The sequence below is a fragment of the Diceros bicornis genome, chromosome X, assembly GCF_020826845.1.
Source record: "Diceros bicornis minor isolate mBicDic1 chromosome X, mDicBic1.mat.cur, whole genome shotgun sequence".
In the NCBI taxonomy this organism is placed as follows: domain Eukaryota; kingdom Metazoa; phylum Chordata; class Mammalia; order Perissodactyla; family Rhinocerotidae; genus Diceros; species Diceros bicornis.
The window spans coordinates 38464949-38482292 of record NC_080781.1 but is presented as its reverse complement, the minus strand read 5'-3'; the positions used below and the strand labels follow the sequence as shown (position 1 = coordinate 38482292).

General features: G+C 40.4%; 1 protein-coding gene across 2 annotated transcripts in view; it reads left to right on the top strand.

Moving 5' to 3' along the window:
* Positions 1-17344, top strand: part of EFHC2 (EF-hand domain containing 2) — a 181255-nt gene that overhangs the window by 141556 nt on the left and 22355 nt on the right. For both annotated transcript variants that reach the window (XM_058535686.1, XM_058535687.1), the window contains exons 12-13: positions 6867-7064; positions 8798-8890. In XM_058535686.1, the coding sequence (XP_058391669.1) occupies positions 6867-7064; positions 8798-8890 (291 nt within the window). The remainder of the gene's footprint in view (positions 1-6866; positions 7065-8797; positions 8891-17344) is intronic.

Here is a 17344-nt window from a genome sequence, read left to right as displayed (position 1 = left end):
TTGGTTATATTTGGGTGGTAGGAGTGTGTATGGTTTTTCTTTTTTTTTCTTTTTATACATTATCCAAATTCTGTATAATTAGAAACGTGTTCCTTTTATAATGGAGTAAAGCCAATAAATTTTATATTTTAAAGTGTGCGTTTAGAAAGAATTAAGAATCTGATTATACTTTGTTTGATATGTTTTGATATGAGTAGGTATTGAATTACTAAGTTGACTGTAAGCCCCTGGAGGGCACAGACCTGGTCTTGTGTTTAGCCCATTGTGTGATCAGTAAACACCTGTGGGCTTGTATGGGGTTCCCCTCCATATAAGCCCTCCTTATTGTCATAGGGCTCAGGATGGCCTCTAAACCATCTGGCAACCAGCGACAAAGAGTTAAAAACACAAAACCAAACAAGTGTGGTTTGCTTGGAGATAGATAATCCCTGAATGCAGAATGGGTGTTAATAAAAAGAAAGGCGGTAGAAAATGAATAACTTTGCTTGTAAATTAAATGAATATTCATTCCTTTCTGCCCACGTTGCAAGTTAAGCACCATCATCCAGAATTCCATTTGCTGTTACCAAAAAATCTTGACATGATTTAAAAAACAAAAAACACTGTTGTCTTAGCTTGTTTAAATGCATATTGTACCAAATTGTAGAATTAATAGGTGAAGGTTTTAAAGGGTTTCTAAAATTGTACCTCTATGAAGAATATTGTTAATAATATACAACAATTGCTCTTAACTGCATGAGAATATCTCATTTTGTTTGGCTACACTTAAATAGCCCTGAAGTCGAGTACACCAACAGATACTGGATTTCAAACTAAATAAATCAGAATTACCATGTACATTCCACTATGTGTCAAAACAGGAAAAGCCATAATATTTGATGTGAAATGAAGATTAGAGCAGTAATAAAACTAGAAGCTGCTTACACTGATTTGGAATAAGAAAACAGGGTCAGTGATTTTCAATGCAGATGTACTTCTCTTTGAGAAAATATATAAAAAAGTCAATTTACAAAGCAGATGAATTTGGCAGTAATTATTTATACTGTCAAAAAATTTTGTAGTTTTCAAAGGACTTATTTCAGGGTTCAGTATGCTTGCTTATCATTAAGAACTTGACAAAAATTAGAGGAATTTAAAGCTAAGGTGTTAGGCTATTAATTGCCATTGCCAATTAAAAATGACCAAAATGAAGACAAGAGTATTTGTATATGTAATAGAGAGTGAAAAGGGCCGTCTAGTTTGATTTCTAAGAAGTAAGCATTTGTGCAGCTTCTCAAATATATCCATTGTATAAAGGAAGGCATACCCGGAGTTTATTACTTTATCACTTAATCCTGAATATGACTATTTAAAATAAGTATACCATTTGCCTTTTATATTCTGCAGATAAATTCTATGATTTCAGAGTCATCAAAAACATTTCACATTTTTCCAAGATAAACTTTCTTAAGAGAAGTAACTTTTCCAGTTTAATACAACTTGAGACTATTTCCATTGTGAGATGATGAGAATAATAAAAATTGCTATCGTTTATTGAGTGTTCATAGTTCCAGGCACCATGCTAAATGATTTTCATACATTGCTAACTTAACCTTCATTTTTCATTTATTCAGCAAACTATTACAGAGTGCTTACTGTGTGTCAGGGGCTATTTAAGGTATTGGGGATTCAACAGTGAACAAAATAGACAGCCCTGCCCTTCGTGGAAGTAACAATCTAGTGGGGGATAAAGATGATACACAGAATAAGAAAGGAAATGATATACTAGGTTGAAGTATGATGAATGCCAGGAAGGAAAAGAGAGCAGAGAAGGGGTTAGGGGATGCCAGACTTGTAGGGGGAGGGTCACACTTTTAAAAAGGATGGTCAGAGAAGGCCTCACAGAGAAGATGACACCCAAGCAGAAGATGTTCTACTAAGAGGTGAAGGACCAAACTATGTAAGCATCTTGGGGAAGAGTGTTCCAGGTAGAGAGGGAACAGCAAGCCCTGAAGTGGGAATGTGCCTGGCTTGTTTGAGGAAGAGCGAGGAGTGCAGTGTGGAGGATACAGAGGGAAAGAGAGGGGACAAGGTCCGAGAGATAGCAGGAACGGGGACATATCACATCAGGCCTAGTAGGCCATCATGAGGCTTTCGGGTTCTACTTCAAGAGAGATGGCAAGCCCTGAGAGGGCTTTGAAAAGAGACGTGACGTGATCTGACTTAAATTTTAACAGGATCATCCTGGCTCATATGGTAAAGTAAAATTCTATGAAGTAAGTGGTCTTGTCTAATTTCACACATGAGGAAGAGAGGCTCAGAGAAGTTAAGTAATTTACTGAAGTTCCCATTTATCAGCAAATTAGTGGAGCTGGAATTTTAATCCAGGTCTGTGTAATTCAAAAGCTCACACTTTTCCCACTAAATGACACCACCTCCCAGTTACAAACAGGTTTGTGACCCAGGCTGGAGTAGATGATTTTATTATAGTCTGCAGTGACTTCTTTTTTCCTTTTTCTATGGAGTTCCTTGGCTTCTTTGGTGAGGCCACTATGTCGCACAACTCCAGAGGACACCATTTATACCATAAGCCTATAAATGTACTCCCTGGAGGTGGGCAGTGCCTAGCCAAAGTGGCCATATGTAATGGCCTTGTTCTCCATTGAGATTGAAGAGCTTTGTTAGTGGTTTTGAACTGTGATTAGGCCAGTAGCAAAATCTGTTTGGTCAGACATTTGTATTGGCCCTATTTTGATGTATCTTTCCATCTCTCCCTCACCTCACACATATTCTGCCAGCTGTCTCTACCACCCTCTGCTGTCTGGCAACACACTAGTCCAACAGTATGCCAGGCTGGGGAGTAAGTGATGGTGAGGCAGGGTTTTCTGCTCTGTATGGGCAGCCTAGGCCCACAAGTGTAAGAGAAAGCCTGAGAGAGTATAGGATGTGAGCAGGTGTGCCTGGCTTCTGATCAGAGGAAGTGAAATACATTTTATTTGATGAATATCAAATTTAAGGAAATGACAAAAGGTGCTACCTAATTGTCATCAGAATTGCAGCTTGGTTTAATTTAGACTCAACCAGATTTTCTTGTAAGCCTTAGGGCCCAAGGTTTAGACTCTTGAGCCCTTCCTTGGTTTACATTGAAACTAATTTTTTTAGTTTGTTTGAAAAACGTTGCTTAGACTTGAACGATTCAATATATAAGAAAATACCCTGAGATTTAGAGCTTTAAAATGAAGTTTTGATTCACCATTACTTGACTGGGTGACTTTTATGGACTTATATCTTGTAAAACTGTTTAGCATTTCATGTTTCAGAATTCTGTATAGTTACCTCAATACCCTAGAGCGGTTTGGCGTATTTTTTGTCTAATTACAAAAACTGAGAGAAAATTATGGCAGTGTCCCTTATAAGATTAACTAAATAATACTGTGATGATCTGTATAAAATACTAGTGCCAGGAACGTAATGCAATATTGGGTGAAGACAAAGGTGACTTGCCATTTGAGTCTTTAAGATTAGCAATAATAATCACAGAACACCAGATCAATACAATTACAGCTGCTTTTTAAAATGTATTTTTATTTCCTTTAAATGATTGGGCAGTAAGTACCAAGATCCGACTTTGCACTCAGATCTTATTTGAGGTTCACTTTGAAGGTTTAGGTGAGGAAGGGCTATGTTTGGTGGAAGGTGAACCTTTGTTTTTGTGGCTGCTGCTGGCAAAAATGGAGTATGCAGAAAACAGTTTGGTGGGTCCTCAATAGGCTAAACATAGAATTACTATATGACTCAACAATTCCACTCCTGGCTATATATACCCAAAGAATTGAAAACAAGTATTCAAACAAAAACATGTACATGAATGTTCGTAACAGCATTATTCACAATAGCCAAAAGGTGGAAACCATCCAAATGTTCATCAATGCATGAATGGATAAGCAAAATGTGGTACATTCATACAATAGAATATTATTCGGCCATAAAAAGTAATGAAGTACTGATACGTGCTATGACGTGGATGAACATGAAAACATGCTAAGCAAGAGAAGCCAGACACAAAAGACCACATACTGTATGATTCCATTTATAAGAAATATCCAGAATTGGCAAAGCTGCAGAGATAGAAAGCAGATTAGTGGCTGCCAGGTGGGGAGAGGGCTTGGGGTAAGAAGAGAAGTGGAGTGACTGCTTCTTTGGGGAGATGAAAATGTTTTGGAGCTAGATAGAGGTGAAGGTTACACAACATTGTACTAAATGACACTAATGGTAAATTTTATGTTATGTATATTTTACCACAATAAAAGAAATGGAGTGTGCTACTTTTGAAAAGATTCCTCATTCTTGGTGAAGCCCATTAAAATTTGACAGCGTAGGGTGAATCCTAAAGAAGGGGCACGTGGCAAACGTGGGGCAAAGTGGTGGCAGTCACTTGAGGTCTGCGGGACAAGGCTTGTACTTCCTGGTTGGGATCCCCGGGACCTTCCTTGTGCGGGCACAGCAGCCACAAGGGCCACACCAGCAGCTGCTCCAGGGCCCCTGGTGTCCAACATGACTGAGGGCATTTTAAGTCTGGTGCAGCTTGTTTGAAAGTCGCACATAAAGACATGGAAAGTGGAATGCTGAGCTGTTTAAAACCCAAGCATACGGAAACCCAGCAGATAGAAATTTTAACAGCAGTGAGGTCAGGATAATTTCAGTTTATCCACTGAAAAGGAAAATAACTTTCATGACCTGGCGGTGCTAGAATAAGTTTAGTTAAAGGTGCATGGAAAGTTTCTAGTTATTGCTGCACACATTCCCTTCCCTTGTCCTTGGGAGTGTGCCACTGTTCCTCTTCACACTGTTTTCTACCCTCAAAAGGAAAAAACTTTCAAATGGTTTTTTCTCTGACAATGAAAGTAATAGTTGATTATTATAAAAATTCATAAAAAGCAGAAATTTTATATATATACTATATCTTTAGATAGATAGATAGATAGATAGATGGATGGATAGTTACAGTCATGCGCCCCATAACGACATTTCAGTCAGTGACAGACCACGTATACGACAGTGGTCCTATAAGACTAGTACCATATAGCCTAGGTGTATAGTATGCTATACCATCTAGGTTTGTGTAAGTGCACTCGGTGATGTTTGCATAATGACAAAATCGCCTAATGACGCATTTCTCAGAATGTATCTCCGTCTTTAAGCAACACGTGCCTGTATAAAGAAATCTCAGCAATCAGGGATAATACTATAGATATTTTGGCATGTATCCTTCCAGCCTTTTTTCCTATAAATATATATGTACTGGTATCGTCCATTTCACTGGGATCATACTACATTTATCAGCATAGCGTGAACATTTTTCATACCAATAAGTACCAATCAACAGCATACTTTTCATGGTTGCATAATGTTTCACTTTATGTGTGTGTCATGACTGATTATTCCATGACTATTATTCTAAATGAGCCAGGGACTTTCCTTGGATTGGTTCCTCTGTGGTCCCTTAACCCTCTGTCAGAGATGGTTGGTGACTCAGGGTTTCTGAAATTATTTTCTCTTATTTATGCTGGGCAGTGATAGCCTTCAAAGCAGAGGTTATGGATGGTGAAGGGAATAGAGGTCTATAAAAAATCAGCTCAGACCTCACTGCCTTTAGGAAGCTTTCCCTGACTGAGCCCCATTCCATCTCGTCACTCTCTCTTCTGTGTCCCCAGAAGAGGGGCACAGTAGTGTGCAGGAGCATGGGCTTTGGAGCCAGACTGCAGGAGTTTGCATTCTGGCTTTCATGACTTGGGCGATATTACCTAACATTTCAGTGCCTCAGTGTTCTCATCTGTAAAATAGGGATAATAATAGTTAAAAAAAAAAAAAGTGAAACAAAACCAAACCCCAGAAACCCTGAGAAGTGGATATAGGTGAAATGCGGTTCCTTCAGCTAGGTTAATATCATAGCTGTGGGCTTTCCTACACTCTGTCTAATGAAGTTCTTGACTGAGGGAACCTAGAATTCTTAAATGATAGTGATAATGACAAGAAATATATAAGAGAACTAAAAGCCATTGTTCTGAAAGACCAGTTTATAGCAGAAGAGCATATAAAATCTTGTATTCCCTCGTTTATTCAGGATTCTTCAGAACTGAAGTATTTCCGGTAAGTAGATTTTCTAGATAGTGGAAGCTTTTCATTTAATCACCATAACAGTTTGCATTTTAACCATTTTGATGTCATTCTTTCTAATGCATGCTGCATGGTTTATAGCTTTCATATAGAGAATATATTGAAAACAGTTCAGCCAGTTTGTTAGGCTTTGAATCCTCATCGTTGATAAGTTGTGTTAATATGTTGTTGTCATTTGTTTTTTCAGCTCTGCCAAATAATGTGAATGCCATTTGCCTTCTAAAGGCTCAGACAACTGTACTCTTACAGAGCTCTTTTCACTTTTAACTTTTTTCTCTCATTTTTTTTCTCACTCACAGGGTGTGTCAGTTTTTACTTTTTCCTACAGAAATGTGCATAATTGCTTTCCCCATCTCCAAAACACCTTTCTAGTTTACTGATTTATAAATTTTATACCCTGGGAAACTGGAACCCCCAAGTCTGTTACTATTTTGTGTAAAGTAAGATTAGTAGGCATTGAATGAAAACATGTATTTAGTGACAGGTTTTTTGACCATTTAAGGACTTTAAAAAATTTACTTCCTGGTTGCAGGCTGTTATCTGCTAGGAGTTTGGCTCTGGGCAAAATGCCATTTGGTTTATAAGCTATAGTGCTTATGGTTTTCCATTCTAGCACTGCTGCCTTCCTGTTGCTCATAAGTTAAGTAGGGAAATTAAAGAAGAATGTTCTTAGATATAATTTCATGAGTATATTTCTGTTTTCTTTACAGAGATATAATTATGAGTCTAACTGTTGGGAAACTCACAGACCACGAAGTTATAACCATTGCACGTCACTACCAGGTGCCCGAGGACACATGTCCAGATATGAATGTCCTAATTCCACTGGCCCACCAACAGCTCAAGAAAAATTCTTTTGAGGATTTTGAAAGGCTCATTGCTAACTGTGTATACCAAGATCGAGAAAAGTAAGCTTTTATTTTATTGATTCTAATAAATCATTTAAGTTTCTGTTAACCTGAGTAATGAAAGAATTGATATTTTATCAAAAAGGGCAAAAAGAAAATTGATGTGTGTCATCATACTCCACTATTTAGCAAAGCCATCTTAAATTATTTTTGGAGAGTATCTAGGTACAAGTATTTCATAGTGATGGTGAGCTTTGTTTGTTGATGGATTAGGGGAGGCCCTGTATCTTCAAAAGAATAGGATGCCCCTTTGCATTTTCTTTTAATTGGTTTCTAGAAACTTACAACTGAAACAGTAAATTAAGATGTTAGAAGGTTTAATTCTGAGATGTCTTTTTCTTACATTATTTTAATGATAACTGGGATTTATAAATGTGCCTTTTATAATGAACAGAACAGGCAATTTGCAAGTAAACTTTCTATAAATTTCCTTGAAATGATTTCTTTTTGAAAATAATGAAGCTCAGCATAATCTATTTCTAATACATTTATCATGTTTGTATTGAGCTTTATTAAGTCATTCTTATAAAAAACCAGAGCCTCATCTTAACATGTTTTGGTGTTCATCTTACCCACAGACTTGATATAGTGGGGAGAAATACTCATCTGGAATTAGAAGATCTCAGTTCTAACTCTAGCTTCTAATTTTGTTACTACACACCACTGCCATCTCTCTTCCCCATGACCTCTTCCCTCATCTCCATACCTGAAGTCTGCACCCAAGTGGCCAGCTGCATAGCCTAAATATCTTCGAAGGTCTTATAGTTTATCTTAATAATGAACATGATTTTTTTTCCTAATCCATAATATATCTTTGTTGAGTTTTTATAAAGATGGCATTTTTTTTTCTTGACTCTTTAAGCTTCCCTGAGCCTCCTAAAGGATGTGTGGCCTGAGCTTTGCGTAACCCTGGCCCTACCTTGCACCCTGGTGGTACCCCTTCCCCAGAGTGAGAAGTGTGACCCTTCTTCACTAAAGGAACACCTCTTGGGAATAATGGGGCTGCTTAATCAGACAGCTCTGAGGTTCTTTCAGATCCAACAAGCTTTGATTCTAGACATAAACATTCTTTCATCATTTTGTAACCTCATTGCAAAGAAAGGAGCCCACTTTCATTCCTGTTGGTTCTAATTTTGCCTGGTGCCTGGAAGAACATTGGCTGGGTGAGAACATTGGACAAGCATTTCTGTGTCCCCAGCAGGCTGGGGAAAATGACTGTTGGGCTGCTCTGGAGAAACCATCTGACGAAATTGAGGTGAATGTTAAGGCCCCAGCTGGGGCTTCTAGGTTATAAGGTTTGGGTCCAAGGAAGAGACTAGAAAAACACCCTCAAGTCATATAATACTTGTGTTGGAGGCTCTAGATGCCTGTCAAATTAGGAGATGTTTTCAAATATCAGAACCATTTTTGACTAGTGGTCAAGAATGCAGATCGATTACTTAGAGCAACACTCGTGGCTGCAGCCTTAATAGGCTGTACTATCACCAACCGAGACTCTGAATCTTGATAGAAAGGCCTTTAAAGGACAGAATCTGGTGACTTCTGAAATGGAAAAAGTTGGTGAAATGCAATATGATTGTTTTTTCTTACTGTGAATTCCAGTACCAATTTTCACCATTTATTTCCATGTGCACATTTTTAGGACACATCTATATTTTCTTTCCTATAGCGTGTAATTAGTTACTTGAGAGGCACAAAGTATCTAAAAGCCTATTTACTTTGTTTTAATGCAGAAAAAAAGTATTACCCAGCAAAGACATCAAAAGGCTGTGCAAGTCCTCCAGGTTACCTTTGACTGATGATCTTCTGGTATCCTTACTGTCCAGGTAAGCAAGAACTTTACCCTTCATGGGGATTGTCCTGCATATTTTTGTTTTAGGGACTATTCCTGGTTTTACATTTACCTTTAATTCCCCTTGATTTACCCTTGACGTTTTAATTATGTCATTGATGACATGCCTCTATTTAAGTGTTACAAAAGGAAAAGTTAGCCATGATTTTGATTGTTAGAGAGACTATTATGAATTATTATTTTATCTCTTTTTTTTTGTGAGGAAGATCAGCCCTGAGCTAACATCCATGCCAATCCTCCTCTTTTTGCTGAGAAAGACTGGCCCTGAGCTAACATCTGTGCCAATCTTCCTCAACTTTATGTGGGATGCAGCCACAGCATGGCCTGACAAGCAGTGCATCAGTGCGCGCCTGGGATCCGAACCTGGACCACCAGCAGCAGAGCACGTGCACTTAACCGCTATGCTACGGGGCCGGCCCCTATTTTATCTTTTTAACGTTAACACACACTAACATACACACAGGTTCTGGGACAAAATGAAAATGTACAACTTCATTGGTTCTGAGGATATTAGATGTAAAACTCAGGGCAGGTTTTCCAAAGCAGTAGTCCCTGATGGCTAAAGATATGCCATAAGAGGACCTAGTGTTACTAGCACAGGGCTCTATCATGCTAGAGCACCAGATGTAAAGCACAGAGATTATGATGTTGCAAAAGGAAACCATGGTGAACTGCTTTCCAAAACACCTCACTTCTCCTGTTGGACCTGACTTTTGACTTCCCGGTACTACCCTCCTAGCCACCCAGACTCTGGTCATCTTTTATGCTTCCTGTGACATTACTCCAGCCGCTCCTCTGACTTACTTATCTTGATAATTCTGACATTTTGGGCTGTGTTCTAGGCATTGTTATCATTGCTTTGAATACATTACCTCATTTACTTTGTGAGAACAACTTGGTGAGGTCAGAACTATTGTCCTTCTATCTTAGATGAGGATGCTGAGGTTTAGAGAGGTGAAGTGTTTTGCCCAAAGTCACATAATCTAGAAGAAGAAGAGCTGTGACTTAACCCCTGAACCTTTCAAATGCACATATCCTGCTTCTAACCATTTTGAATTATTGTCTGTAAATATCCAGCAGATTGGAATGTCTTGACAGTTCTACCTCCTTCCTGCTGCTTGCATCCACTCTTTCCTCTCCATTCCCACTATCTTCACTCTTATTCTGACCCACATTTGTTCTTGACTGTTGTAGGGCCTCCGTGTTGGTCTTTCCTCCACCAGTCTCTAAATTTTTAAATCTATCTTTCATACAATAGCTAAGTACCTTCTAAGAGCAAAAATGTCTTAGTGTCACTCTTCTACTCACAAACCTTCTGTACCATCTCTTTGTTCTCTAAGGAAAGATCAAGCTCCTTAGCTTTGAACTTCTTCTCTCCCTTCTCCATCATGGGGCTTAGGGTTGTCAGTTGGAGTGCTGTTCTCAGGCAGGGGCTAGAGTAGAAAGTTCTCATCTGAGATAAAAGGAGAAACCAAAGGAACAGATAAAAGTAAATCCCACATGGGAGAACTAGGGTCCAAGGTGTCAGGAGGAGAAACCAGAAGAGGGCCAATCCAGTTGGATGTGTGTGTGCATTGGATTGACCTGGGGTTATTTTCTAGACTATCAGCTCTATTTACGTTTTTGTTTTTGTGAGGAGATCAGCCCTGAGCTAACATCTGCCAATCCTCCTCTTTTTTTTGCTGAGGAAGACTGGCCCTGGGCTAACATCCGTGCCCATCTTCCTCCACTTTATATGGGACGCCGCCACAGCATGGCTTGCCAAGCAGTGCATCGGTGCGCACCCGGGATCCAAACCAGTGAACCCTGGGCCGCTGCAGGGGAGTGCGCGCCCTTAACCGCTTGCGCCACCAGGCCGGCCTCTCAGCTCTATTTACTTTTATTTACTAGCATCAGTGTGAGGGATAAGTAGGTTATCTGATGTAAAGGACCTGAGATGAAATAGGCAGGTCTAGGAGTCAGGTTTCTCCACAGTTATCACATTCCCAAAGCTCCCCTTCCCATCCCCAATAGTCCAGCCAAATGGGCCATTTAGCATTTCACACATATACCTCCTGCCCTCCCACTTTTTGGCCTTTTCTCTTGCTATTTCTTCAGTAAGAAATAGCTTCCAATGTTCTTCACCTGTTGAAAGCTTGCTCTTCCTTGAAGACCCATTTCAAATAGCACCATATCCATGAAGTCCTCTTGGATTTGCTTGGCTGGCAGTGATTGTCTCCTCCTGAGGATTCTCACAACACTATTTATGTTTCTCTTTTTGTCATTTACCTTGTAATAAAGATTTGTGACTTGACATTTGATCCATTCAGCTGCAGAGACCTGCTTCTAACCTGTTTGATTTACCATCTGTCAAAAATCAGTGGGTTGTTACATCTTGACAATTTTACCTCTACCTCCCCTCTCATATTCTTTGAATCCACTTGCTAGCTGTGTGATCTCGTGCAAGATTTTTGACCTGCCTAAAACCCAGATTCCTTACCTCTAGAATGAGATGATAATACTTACTTCCTAGTGGTTCCAAGGGTGAACTGAGATAATGTTAGTAAAGCACAGCACCTAGTACTAAGTATTGATTGGGGACTAGGAGAGAAGTTTAAGTCAGGGACCATAGACCACATACTCTGACTTAGAAAGGAACTGGAAGAAACCTGTGTCCTTCTACGTAGAGGAAGCCTTGTTTTTAAACAGTTTGATCTGAATGCCTTCTACACATTAAGCTGTCTTCTCATCAGGAAGCTGCGGATGTTTATTAGATTATCTTTCAATGGCCTTGAGGATGAGTTGTCCTGGAAAGTCCAGTAATGTGGGAGCCTGGCCTTTGGAAGACCTAGATGTTTCTTATCCAGTACTGAGGCCACCAAGTCATCATCCTCTCATTCTCTTAGCAGACTGTTTTGTCTTTGCCTTTACGATTTGACATTAAAGGCAGAAAGACTATTCCACAACTTTCTTCGAAGTTGTCTCAGACTCTGAACACATCCGCCTCCGAGCCCAGCTTAGCTTTGAGGAGGTCATCTTTCTGAGCCACTAAGCAGACCGTGTTCAGTCTAACTTTGCCTCTAATTGTGCAGTGACCCTTCTCTACACTCAGGGGAAACTTCAGACTAATCAGATTAGAAAATGTCTCATTCCCATTCCCCTCTCCCTCCAATATGCCCTGCCACGATTTGGGTCACATGCTTGGTGTTTTGCATCATCTCCACAGATTCCTTTCAAAAACTGCCCTAATTCCTAGTGGGCCCATCAGCCTGCAGCATACATTTATATTCCGCATTCTTATTGTTCCCCACAGACTCCACAGGGCTTTCCAGAGCCTTGACCAGACTCTCTTTCTACACAGCCCTCCTGTGGCACGCTAAGCCAGAGCCCTTCTGACGTCTACAGTCTCCCGTGGGAGGCAGGCATGGAGTTTGTTGATTTGGTTCAATGCACACTCTGCCCAGGGGCAGTTTTACCTGCCTTGGGATGGAGCTGGGCAGCTGTTGAGCAGCCATATAGCCCTGCTGTGTGAATTCAGATCAGGAGACAAAAAACAATATGGCTAAAGATTTGGATGATTTCTTTCACCCAGTGATCGTTACCCATGTATTTCTCCTGACCCTGTGTTTTGGTACTAAGATTTCCCCTCTACTCCATTTCTATTTTTCTTGTGATTCAGTTAGGTCTTTTCCTTATTAGCACGACTCAAGCTCGAATCAGGACTTTAAAATCTTTTCACATCCAGTTACCCAAGCCCTCGGCAGTTTGTGCTGTGGTAGCTAGTATGAGGTCACCTTGCTTACCAAACGAATTCATTTCACTAATGCACAGAGATCAGACCTAAATGTTCTATGTAGTGGTAGCTATTACCCATTAATAATAGGAGTGACAGTCTGTGGTGACATAGTGCCAAGGGCCCTAGAATATTTTGTAAATCCTTGAGCATATTAAAAGGTACATTTTAGTTGATGGTAGGCATGATTCTTCATTTCGTAAGTGCAAACGCTGAGGTATAACGAGACTCTTTCAGTGAAAGAGGGTGCTTCAGCCCAAGATCAGTCTCTAATGGAATTAGACAACTCCCTAAGATATCCTAAGCCTTTGTTTCTCTCTGAGCTGCTAGGAGTAGGGACTATGTCTCCTTCATCTTTGCAGCCTCAGGGACTTGTCCTGTGCTAGTACACTGGGCAGGGAAGAAAAACGGGCTTGATATCCACCAGACCTGCCTCTGAAGTCCAACTCTACTGCCTCCTGCCCATGTGATCCTTGTAAATTGACTCAACCCCTCTGAGCCTTCGTTTGGATATTAATGTTTCCTCAATACTAATAAGCAAAAAATTCTGGTTCTCAAACCATAAGAGGTAGAGAGTATTCTGAGGTCATTCTGTTCTGTGTTCCTTCTGGGACTGGAGAATAAAGAGGCAGCCTCTTCCCCTAATTGTGGCCTTCTGAATCAAGACTTGGAATGGCTGGAAATTCAAGTGCAACTCTTTCCCCAGCAGCTCTGCCCCAAGCTTGTCTTTTAAGCTGGCTTTGGGCTCCATGGAATGCCTTTGAACTGGCCTCCCAAGAGAGCTGGTGCCTCATCCAGAAATGTCAGTTAAAATGGAAAAAGTTAACAGGGCTTTAAAATCATCTCATTATACTCTACCCAGCCTCGCCCCCTACCCCCCTCCCAGAGGCATGGTTTGGGCTCAAGTGATTTCAGCCAACAATACCTGGCAGTGAGGCTGAAGGACAAGGGTTGAGCCATGTGTCTGCTATTGTTGCAGAGTGTTTGGTGCACTGGGAGGTTTTCAGAGAGAAGCTCCCCTTCTCTCTCTCTATCTTACACACATACACACCCCCCAGATGATTTCTACCTTTTCAAATATAAGGTGATTTGTAGTTTAATAAATTTTTTTAAAAACCCAAAATCATGTGGACCTACAGAGCATTGACTGTGTGTTCAGTCTGTCCTAGGCAGCTGTGACCCGCCTCACCAAGATCTGTGCTGGGATCAGAATTGGAATTTAGAGGCCTGGCTATTTAGAGATAACGAGTTACTCATTGGCAACTTAGGCAGTGCCATCTTGCCAACTGTTAAGTTTTTTGTGAACAATCAGCACAGTAGCCCCAGAGCTCCACTTTTTTCTTAAGTGTCTGGTCTTTAAGAATCTCACCAGGTGTTCCAATGTGGACCCCTGGGTTTACTGGATAATGAACTGAAACCAAACACAACTGAGTCAAAGCTGTGTCTTCTCTGCCCTCCCTCCCTTCCACCCCTCATCATGCAGGCAGCCCATTCCCCTAAGTTATGAGATGGCCTTTGCAGCGGAGGGAAACCCATGTTACTCTTCAGCAAAATACAGCTGCTGCTGAGTCTTTTACCTCCACAGATGGTGGAAGTAAAGCAGATCAGCATTATTCCCCATGGCAAGGAGATGGATGGCTTCTGCAGTTTTCAGGCCATGCATCGTTTTTGGGAGGGGGAGCAAGTACACCCGTCAAATGACACATTAGACTCACTTCAAAGAACTCCCACCTAGCAAGGCATCAGGAAGCATGCTTGGGAGTGATTATTATCTAGAGAAAACTGGGGAGATTGTCTCTCTTCTTCCACAGACATATCCCTTAGTTTGTATAGCGAAGGAAGTGGTGGCTTGCCCAAGTATCAAAGGGAAAGAAGAATTTATGGAGGTTTTAGGAAAACATTTTCGCAGTGTGTGTGTGGGGACGTTAAAGTAAGGAGGCTGACTTTTTAACAAGCATAGAAACACTTAAAAGCCAGAATTAGTGTTGCCCTTTAGGGCAGTCATCCTGGAAGGCCTACACTGATTCTAACAATGTTGCCATAGAAAGTTCTTCTTTGGAATTGGCTTCACAACCTTTTCAAAAGAATTTCCTCCATAATGGCAAATCTTTGTCCTTTGACCATGGATCAGAGTCTTAGTAAGAGCCAAATGTCATTTGGAGAGGAGTGAAGTAGATGATTCAGGTGGAGAATCAGGATGCTAACATGTTGATCAGAAGCACAGCATGACCCTGAAGTAAGGAGACACATTTTCTGTACAATTCATAGGCTTTTCTAAAATATTTGGAAAGGATGGATAGGGTTTGGTGAATGATGACCTGTAGTCATGAGACAGGGAGGACTCATGGGAGTGAGTGACTCCCCAGGGTGACTGGGGAGATAATATTCAGGGGTAAGTGTGGGCACTGACCTACTTGTTCTCACTCCCCTATATTCAAGCCTTTCTCAATCTCTGAACTCATCTCCTTTTCTTCCAGCCTAGACTATTTTAAGAACTAGAGCTCTCCTTTGTATCCTAGTCTTCTTTCTCTCACAAATTCATCTAACAAGCATAGCGTATATTAGATATAGTATATATTGTAATAGCAAATGAGGGCATGAAAAACCTCACCATGTCAGTGGTCCAGAGGAAGAAGCTCTGTGCAGAATTTTGGAGCAGGGAGGAAGACTGGGAGACTAATTCCTCATCAACATGCTCCCAACTAACGATGCTCCTTCCTTTCCAAGTCTGACCTGTATGAGTTTAATACCTTAAAAAGCATGTTTCGGGATCTTGCATCTGCTTTCTACACTTTTTAAATTTTTATTTATATCTAGCTGATACATGCTCATAGTAAAAAATAATCAAATCATTCTGAAAAGCTTATTTCAACTACAGCAGTTTCCAGCCACATCCCTTCCCACCTCCCAGACTCATTCTTAAGAAGCAGCCACTTTCAGCCCTTCTAGCTGTTTCTGCAGGCATTTAAATAGCATGCACATACTGCTATTTCTGGATTTCTCATTTTTAGATACTACTACTAACTTCCTGTTATGATGCTTGAGAATTTAGGATAATACTGATTCCCATCACTGTTGTTCTTTTTGGATGCTCTTAGAATCTTCTCTTTTTCCTGGTATTCTGGAAGTTCATGATGGAGCCTTGTGGTGTGTGTGTGTGTGTGTGTATGTGTGTGTGTCTATATATAGATTCATTGTGCTTTATACTTTATGGGCCTTTCCAGTCTGGAGACTCTGTTCTTTGGTTCTGAGAAATTTTCCATTAATTTTTTAATAATTTCCTCCTCTCCATTTTCATTTTTCTCTTGTGAGAACTCCTGTCATTAAATTCTGGATCTCCTGAATTTGGATCTTTTCTCTCTCAAATTTTCTCTTTGTCATTATGATGTACTTACTAAGGGATTTCCTCAACTTTATATTCTACCCCTTCTACTGCATCTATTTACTACTATCATATTTTTGATTCCAAGAGCACATTTTTAGTCTGAATGTTCCTTTTTTGTAGTCTTCTGTTCTTTTTTCCTGGGTATAATATATCCTCTTATCTCACATCCCTCCCTCTGCTACCTGAATTGTCCTTGTTTCCCTGATTCCTTTTTTTCTGTTGCTGTTTTGACTTCTTTCGTTAATGTTGGAAGCTTTGGGGGATGAGTCTTGTTGATCACTGAATTTCTCTGCAAGAATCATCTCCTAGCCTGCATTTTCATTAGGGAATCCCCAGAAGCCACAATCTGGAGGTCTTTCTGGGACCATTCAGAGTATTGAGAGAAGAATCCTATCTTCTCCTGCTGAACTGGAGGGAGAGTAGGATGGGGGAAAGGAGGAGAATTTAAGCATGGACAGTAGTGTTCTGGAAACAGGAAAGGGAAAGGAAGAGGGCTAAGAGGCCCAAGTTCAGTGTGTAGTGCTCTCCTCTGCCCTCCGTTATGCTTCATCTCCCCAAGACTAGAGCTTCTTTAGTCAAATTTCTCTGGAGAACAAATCTCACTCCCCTCCAGGGAAGAGTATAGTGTAGAAGAAGATACATGGGAGTCCAGCTGCTCTTGCTTTATTCAGGCTTTCAAGCAATCCTTGTTTTCAGAACCACACCTTATCCCTGCCTTTATTGGACCTGGAGTCTGCAATCGCTGAGCCTCTCAGGAGTTTTGTAGGCCACATTGGCTAATCTCTAACTGCCCCCATGCCTCTGCCATGGACATTGACTCTGCTTCCCTTCCTCAGCTCTGCCAAGTCAGTTATCAATCCTCAGTCTGCTTTTCATCTAGCAAAAGATTTTGAAATCTCTTGTCCACTGTTGTCTTTTTTCCAGCTATTTTTGTCATTGTAGGTTGTTACCTATTTTTATTCCTGTATTGTCATTTTGGTGAGATTTTGGTGAGAAAGGGAGATAAATATTTGTGATCTATCCATCGTGATTTATTGCAACTCTGTCCACTTCCCAAGAGCAAAGAATTCTTCCAAGAAGCATTGGCTAGTTTTAGCCCTTTTAATTGAAAGATTCTTTGTTCTTTTCTCCATTGCTCCTTTTGGGGGGATTCCCATATCCATTGATATCCTCTAAGACAGAACTGAAAATAAAAACTTGGAGTATTATACCACATTAGCTCAACTTGTCCCTGAGGGATGGCTCTGGGACTTCGGAAGGATTAAATCTTT